This window comes from Heterodontus francisci, chromosome 15 (genome assembly GCF_036365525.1).
Source record: "Heterodontus francisci isolate sHetFra1 chromosome 15, sHetFra1.hap1, whole genome shotgun sequence".
Lineage (NCBI taxonomy): Eukaryota > Metazoa > Chordata > Chondrichthyes > Heterodontiformes > Heterodontidae > Heterodontus > Heterodontus francisci.
In genome coordinates this window covers 18,319,674-18,327,413 of record NC_090385.1, presented here as the reverse complement: position 1 = coordinate 18,327,413, position 7,740 = coordinate 18,319,674, and the positions used below count along the sequence as shown (strand labels likewise).

Below are 7,740 nucleotides of genomic sequence, written 5' to 3'. Positions count from 1 at the left end.
CTGTTGAATTCCCAGAGCAAGGCCTTTTGGTGTGAACTGTCCTTTAGTCAGGCATCGAGAAATATCAGGACTTTTTCTGCAACATTAACTGTTGAATTGCCATTTAGGTAGTTTCCCATGTTAAATAGAATACAGGGCTGCCAACAGGCTTACAACATCCCAGCTAGCCAGCACTCAATGTCTAGGCTTACAGAATGGCTATTCAAACAGGGAACAAAAAGACATCAGAAAAATTGTATCACCTTCAGGTGAAGCTGCAAAAAGCCATCCTTGGAATTCTGGAACAGTACATTCAGCAACATATGGAGGTTATCCAATATGCAAAAAAACAGGCATTCCTAAATTCTTGCTGAGTAACATTCAGATCCTACTGAAACATGAATAAAAACTGCAATCATTTACATTGTCTTTTATTTTCTTTAGTTACAGTAATTTAAAAAGATCAGTCGGATGAAGTGATTTAGTCCCATCAGTATGGAATGACTAAGTTTAGAGAATGATTGTGGTCACTTAATATGGTCGATTCACAACTCAAGCCAACAGAAAGATACCAGATGGGCCCCATAAATAGGTGTAACTTAACAGTCCATGAATGTACAAGATATGTTACAAGTACAACACTGGTTCACGCAACATTGACGTCTGACCATTTAGACAAACTTCTTGAATTCATCGTACAAGACCAGCACGAAAGCACCACCCATGCCTCTGAGCACATTGGACCAGGCACCCTTGAAGAAAGCTTTGCCACCCTCATCCCGAAGGATCTTCTTCCAGCAATCAAGTGTTCCTTTATACATGATATCAGCTGAAAACAGAAACACAATTATCTTGGCCACCTCTTTCTAGATCAACTTCAGAAGTTTAAATTAAGTGTTTATCAAATGTTACTCTGATATGCTTAAAGGGGAAGCAAAGCAGAGAGGCTACTTTCAATATCCCATATTGCACATTTACCAAGAGGCTCAATACCATTTCTCACCCCATACAATCTCATGCAGCAATGGAGCAAAAAGAGCACCTGCCCAAACCATACAGCCAGCATCAATGAGGGTGGGGTTTGGGGATAAAAGTACTTTGCCAAGATGATTCCTTTGGGCCTTTGGTTAAGTTGTTGTCTCTCCACCTAGTCCGGGCAGCAGAGAAAACCTAATGGTTATAGGTGCTAATAGAGTATGATGGATGTAATCCTGAATGACATCCAGTTCAATTGATAGCTATCAAGATATTCTGTTGCTATTCATGTCCAAACCACATACCATCTACACCCTCCCTAAAAGCACTGTGGGTGTACCGACACCATACAGACTGCAGCAGTTCAAGGCAGCTCAGCACCACCTGCTCAAGGGCAATTAGGGATGGATGATAAATGCTAGCCGAGCAAGAAGCACTCATCCACAAATGAATAAGGCATCCAGTGTCAACCTACCTCCTTTCCGACCAGACTGCATCATCATACGACGACGAACAGTATCAAATGGGTAGGATGTCACACCAGCAACAGCTGTTACAGTCTGAGCTATCATCCAACTGACCACAATATGGGTGTTCTTAGGATCTGGGAGCATTCCTGGGGTGGGAGAAAAGTGCCATCACATTAGAAAGTTAAAGAGATGCAGCTCATGTCATGAATACAAGAAGTTTCAATGCTTACCTTTAGCAGTATCATAGATGCCAAAGTATGCAGCTCTGTAAATGATGATGCCTTGTACAGACACATTGAAGCCCTGGTATAACCCTTTGATGCCGTCTGACTTGAAGATCTTGGTAAGACAGTTACCCAATCCTGAGAACTCCCTCTCTGCCGCTGACTTCCCAACATCAGCGGCCAGACGTGTTCGGGCAAAATCAAGGGGATAGACAAAGCAGAGCGATGTAGCACCAGCAGCACCACCGGAAGCCAAGTTACCAGCAAAGTAACGCCAGAACTGTGTCTTGTCAACACCACCAAGGAAAAACTGTTTGTACACATCTTTGAAAGCAAAGTTGAGAGCCTGTGTGGGGAAATATCTGATCACATTGGCCAAATTACCACGCCAAAAGGACAGAAAACCTTGCTCTTTCGGGATGCGTACAACACAGTCAATGATCCCTTTGTATTGACTCTCTACTGCGATCTGTTTGCTTGCATGTTGCACCTACAATGATAAAACAAATTAGTTCAGTTATCAGTGTTCCTTAAATCATTTTACAGTTTACACAGCCATGGTCTAGCAGTGAAAGTCTAAACTGTTGCTACAGAAATAAGACCAACCCTCATCTCTACTAACTACACGAGAACTCAAATAGTTAGAGGCTACAATGCTGAAACACCCATCCTCCAAAGGAATTCCATACAGGTGGCACAGTGGTTAGCACCACAGCCTCACAGCTCCAGCGACCCAGGTTCAATTCTGGGTACTGCCTGTGCAGAGATTGCAAGTTCTCCCTGGGTTTGCGTGGGTTTCCTCCGGGTGCTCCAGTTTCCTCCCACATGCCAAAGACTTGCAGGTTGATAGGTAAATTGGCCATTAGCAATTGCCCCTAGTATAGGTAGGTGGTCAGGAAATATAGGGACAGGTGGGGATGTGGTAGGAATATGGGATTAGTGTAGCATTAGTATAAATGGGTGGTTGATGGTCAGCACAGACTCGGTGGGCCGAAGGGCCTGTTTCAGTGCTGTATCTCTAAACTAAAACAAAAACATACATCAAGACCCACCCACAAGCACCAAGTTGTTTTAAATTCGTTCATGGGAAGTGGGCATCACTAGCAAGGACACTTATTGCCCACCCCCAATTGCCCTTGAAGGTGGTGGTGAGTTGCCTTCTAACTGATGTAGTCCTTGGGGTGTCAGAACCTCCGCAGTGCCATTGAGGAGGGAGTTCCAGGATGTGCCTGACTTGGAGGGAAACTTGCAGGTAGCGTTCCCATGTGCCTGCCGCCCTGTCCTTCTAGCTGGGTGGCAAGGTGACCCTGACTTGCCTTTTAAGAGTGGCTTGGCAGAGATTATCCAAAAAAGTCATTACTTCCCTGCACATAGTGGAAAATGCTATTTTAGTAGGAACCAGACATGCATCAAACTAGCGCGCCAGTGCAGAGAGTCAACCGCTGCAATGGGTTTGTTCTTCAGGATGACCTTCGAGTACTAGAGCTACACGGACTCAATATACGGGATTTGAAAGGTGAGGGCTGGAATACACTGAATCGCGGTACTTCGCCATTGATTATCTGCGACCGGGAAATACAGCGCGATTGATGGCCTCCGAATACGAACACCAAAATTTAGCCACCGCGCCAAATAGATGTTGCCTTGGAATAAAACGACTCGGTGGGCCGAAGGGCCTGTTTCAGTGCTGTATCTCTAAATAAATAAATAAAACACTTTACAGGTGGGACAAAGATACTTAATCTTTCCAAAAGTCAGATTTTATTTTTTTTTAAAGCGCGGAAAGCGGGCATTTCTGCCTAAACTGAGAGCGGTCCCTACCGGCTTCCCGCAACTCTGTGGGATAGCGACATCCACACGTGCTTAACCGGTGCGTAATTCCGGCGCAATGGATTCAGGAAAAGCCTAGTGCGGGGATAGTTAACAGTTCCTTCCTGTAGTTTTACAGGGTCAACCTAGTCCCCTCTCACTAGTTTAGTGATTAAATAAAGCAAAAAATCTCTCCCCCCCCCCAAACCACCCTTATTGTTCCGCCTCACTTGGCTAGTTCAATCATTGGGAAATTTCTCTCCGAATTTCCCCCAGTTTCGGATGCAGGAAAGGGAGAGGTTGCGGCGATTACAAGCTAGGCCTTCTTCCGCACCGCCTTAATCAGGAATCCTCAGCCCACAGGCCGCGCTCCTTCTCCTTGTCACGACCTTGATTGCCTTAAAAGTCGCCTTCAAAATTTCTCCCTCAAAATGTTTCAAAACATTTTACACATCAACCCTATCGACCTACAATAAAACCTCCATCTGCATTAATGCTGAACAGATGGAGACAGCCTGCACTGACTAGATCACATTCATTTTCTGCAATATGGGTGGGTGGGGAGAAGCTCCATTTTGCATCTGCTCAAGACTTGTTCCAATAGAGAAAAAGAAAAGAAACCCCGAATATAATTAACTATCACTTTCTAAACGCGAGAATTACAGGCGGCGCATAACCTACTCCAGCATTACAACAAAAGCAAACCGCTGCAACGTTCAACCTGCGCCAATGCTGAAAGCAAGAGGCCCTCCAGCAGAATCCGTTACCTGCAGCAGAAGCTTCACTCTCTCGATAGGAGCCACAGCCGTCTTGGAAATTGCAGCAGCCACGCCGCCAGCAAGGAAATCCTTAGAAAAACTTATAATCTTGTCGGTCGCCATTTCGTTTCTTTCTTCCTCTTGTTATTTTAACCCTTTTCTTTAAATTGCGCTTCTCTTGCTTTTTATTTGGGCTAAACTACCTTACAGCAGTGCTACTTTGCAAAGTACTGCCGGCACCGACGAAATGGCCGACGTTGCAGCGGAAGTGAAGCTTTAAAGCGGCGCAGCTACCGCGAGACCGCGCGCGAGCGCCTCCTGGGGCGCGGCAGCCACGTCGCTGATTGGCTGGCCGCGGCGCTCCTCGCTATGTGATTGGCCGGGCCGGCGGGGCGCCCGGGAGGCTCGCGCCAGCTGATCCATTGTCCCGGGTGGGCACGAGGTTACAGAGTAGCAAAGTGTAACCCGGGATCCCCACTCTGTAACTGTAACCATCTGTGCGATGTAACTCTGCCACAATGTTACTGTTGAGAAAACCTCCCAAAAAGAGCAATGAGGGGAAGGGTTAGTGGATGGGGAGGAAATCAGTCGCACATCCAAAAATCTTGAAGGTCACATTGCAACGAGGTTGCATTTTTCCTTCTGCCCGTTCAGATATTCCTCATGCCAAAGCACAGCCCATCATTTAGTGATTATACAACAGTAATCTAACTAAGGAGCATAAACTGCAAGAAGGAAATGCGAGTCGTCTTCATTGTTGAGTCTCTGAAATAGTTCGTTTTTAAAAAAAAACTTTTTAAGTTTACCAGTGCAAGTGTGGATTTCTTCTATTTTACGTTGTTTTATGCTACTAATTGACTAATGTTGTGATTGCACTTAGGCTACTGGGTCAAGACGTGCAAATAATGTTCGAGACATGCGCCAGTCTCTTCCACAGCATTTTCTTTTTCGTTAGCTGCTGTTCCTTGTTCCCAGGTGATGTCAGCTTCCGAAGGGTTATTATCAGTAGAGCTTTGTTATTCTTGTCTTTTCATTTGAGTGTAATTGGAATTCTTATGGCCAAAGTTGATAGCACTCTTGCCCCTGTATCAGGATTTCAAAGATATAATCAATGGTCTGCAAATGAGTGCTGCAGAGAGTCACAATGACAAAGAAGGAGGCCATTCGGTCCATCGTGTCCATGCCGTCTCTCTGTCGAGCAAACTAGTCAATCCCATTCCCCACTCTATCCCTGTAGACTTGCAAGCTTATTCCATTCGGATTGTGAGGCACTTCATGTTTCTGTATCAAAGAAATCTGATCTCTATTGTACTTTTGGAAATGTGAAATTTGAACTGTTTTGAACAAGTATATTTTTAGGAAAAAAACCCTGTGAGTTTATTTCCCTCAAGTTCCTAACCAATTTCCAGCCACCTGTAGGACTCCAGTGTCTTTGACTCTTGCAAACCGGACCCAGAAGGCAGTAGGTACGATTTGACCCATAGCTGGGAACTGGTTGATGGATGCCAGGGCATGTCCACATGCCAGTGGGCCTGTTTATCACATCTCTGGGGGCCAAGGTTCCTCCAAGATCCCTTGCATTTCACCCTAGGGCCATAGGATACCTAGTTGCTATGTGTCACTGTGAGGAGGCACTAAAGGGGATTTTGATGATGCAGAGGCTGGTAGGAGAGACTTAGACATATGGCTCCCTCTTCACAGTAAACTACTCAGTGGCAGTGGATCACTTCAACTGATGTATAATATCACCCTGTGGCAAAACCACTGACACACACAGAAAATGCTACGATTAATGCATCTATATATTATGTATTAATATGTCTATATTATGCCTGTGCTGGGACAAGGGAGCAGTACCACAGGACATGCACAATGCCAATATCATCACCCTCTATAAGAACAAGGGTGACCATGGTGACTTCAACAACTACCATGGAATCTCCCTGCTCAGCATAGTGGGGGAAGTCTTTGCTCGAGTCATTTTAAACAGACTCCAGAAGCTGCTGGAGCGTGTCTATCCTGAGGCACAGTGTGGCTTGCGAGCAGAGAGATCCACCATTGACATGCTGTTCTCCCTTCGCCAGCTACAGGAGAAATGCTGCGAACAACAGATACCCCTCTACGTTGCTTTCATTGATCTCACCAAAGCCTTTGACCTCATCAGCAGACGTGGTCTCTTCAGACTACTAGCAAAGATCAGATGTCCACCAAAGCTACTAAGTATCATCACCTCATTCCATGATAATATGAAAGGTACAATTCAGCATAGCGGTGCCTCATCAGACCCCTTTCCTATCCTGAGTGGCGTGAAACAGGGCTGTGTTCTCGCACCTACACTGTTTGGGATCTTCTTCTCCCTGCTGCTCTCACATGCATTCAAGTCTTCAGAAGAAGGAATTTTCCTCCACACAAGATCAGATGGCAGGTTGTTCAACCTTGCCCGTCTTAGAGCGAAGACCAAAGTACGAAAGGTCCTCATCAGGGAACTCCTCTTTGCTGACGATGCTGCATTAACATCCCACACAGAAGAGTGTCTGCAGAGACTCATCGACAGGATTGTAGCTGCCTGCAACGAATTTGGCCTAACCATCAGCCTCAAGAAAACTAACATCATGAGACAAGAGTTCACCTACCTAGGCTCAACTATCACCAGTAACCTGTCTCTCAATGTAGAGATCAACAAGTGCATGGGAAAGGCGTCCGCTGCTATGTCCAGACTGGCCAAGAGGGTGTGGGAAAATGGCGCACTGACACGGAACACAAAAGTCCAAGTGTTTCAAGCCTGTGTCCTCAGTACCTTGCTCTACGGCAGCAAGGCCTGGACAATGTATGTCAGCCAAGAGTGACGTCTCAATTCATTCCATCTTCGCTGCCTCCGGAGAATCCTTGGCATCAGGTGGCAGGACCGTATCTCCAATGAGGAATTCCTCGAGGCAGCCAACATCCCCAGCATATACACCCTACTGAGCCAGCGGCGCTTGAGATGGCTTGGCCATGTGAGCCGCGTGGAAGATGACAGGATTCCCAAGGATGCATTGTACAGCGAGCTCACCACTATTATCAGACCCACCAGCCGTCCATGTCTCCGCTTTAAAGATGTCTGCAAATGTGACATGTATTCCTGTGCCATTGACCACAAGTCGTGGGAGTCAGTTGCCAGTGATCGCCAGAGCTGGCGGGCAGCCATAAAGGTGGGGCTAAACAGTGGCGAGTCAAAGAGACTTAGCAGTTGGCAGGAAATAAGGCAGAAGAACAAGGAGGGAGCCAACTGTGTAACAGCTTCGACAACCAATTTTATCCAGCGCCTGTGGAAGAGTCTGTCACTCTAGAATTGGCCTTTATAGCCACTCCAGGCGCTTCTGCACAAACCACTGACCACCTCGAGGCGCTTACCCATTGTCTCTTGAGACAAGGAGGCCAAAGAAGAAGAATATGTCTACATTATATAATGTAAACATTTAATACTTGTAACACTGTAAGTAGACATTCCAATATCAGTTTTTGATGCACCAATAAAGTCTTTCT

The 7,740-nt window shown here is 45.9% G+C and overlaps 1 protein-coding gene across 1 annotated transcript; it reads right to left on the bottom strand.

Moving 5' to 3' along the window:
* Positions 1 to 394: 394 nt before the first annotated feature.
* slc25a5 (solute carrier family 25 member 5) lies at positions 395 to 4,489 on the bottom strand. Its single transcript, XM_068047180.1, has 4 exons — positions 4,225 to 4,489; positions 1,655 to 2,138; positions 1,430 to 1,570; positions 395 to 808 (listed from the first exon to the last, which is right to left on the bottom strand). The coding sequence occupies exons 1-4, from the start codon at positions 4,336 to 4,338 to the stop codon at positions 651 to 653; spliced, it is 897 nt and encodes a 298-aa protein (XP_067903281.1). The 5' UTR covers positions 4,339 to 4,489; the 3' UTR covers positions 395 to 650.
* Positions 4,490 to 7,740: the final 3,251 nt, after the last annotated feature.

Excerpts from the sequence above, each read along its gene's own strand:
- slc25a5 (XM_068047180.1), bottom strand. The coding sequence starts at position 4,338 with ATGGCGACCGACAAGATTATAAGTTTTTCTAAGGATTTCCTTGCTGGC. Across the intron at positions 2,139-4,224 it reads GAGTGAAGCTTCTGCTGCAG|GTGCAACATGCAAGCAAACA; the intron begins GTAACGGATTCT and ends TTATCATTGTAG. Across the intron at positions 1,571-1,654 it reads CATCTATGATACTGCTAAAG|GAATGCTCCCAGATCCTAAG; the intron begins GTAAGCATTGAA and ends CTCCCACCCCAG.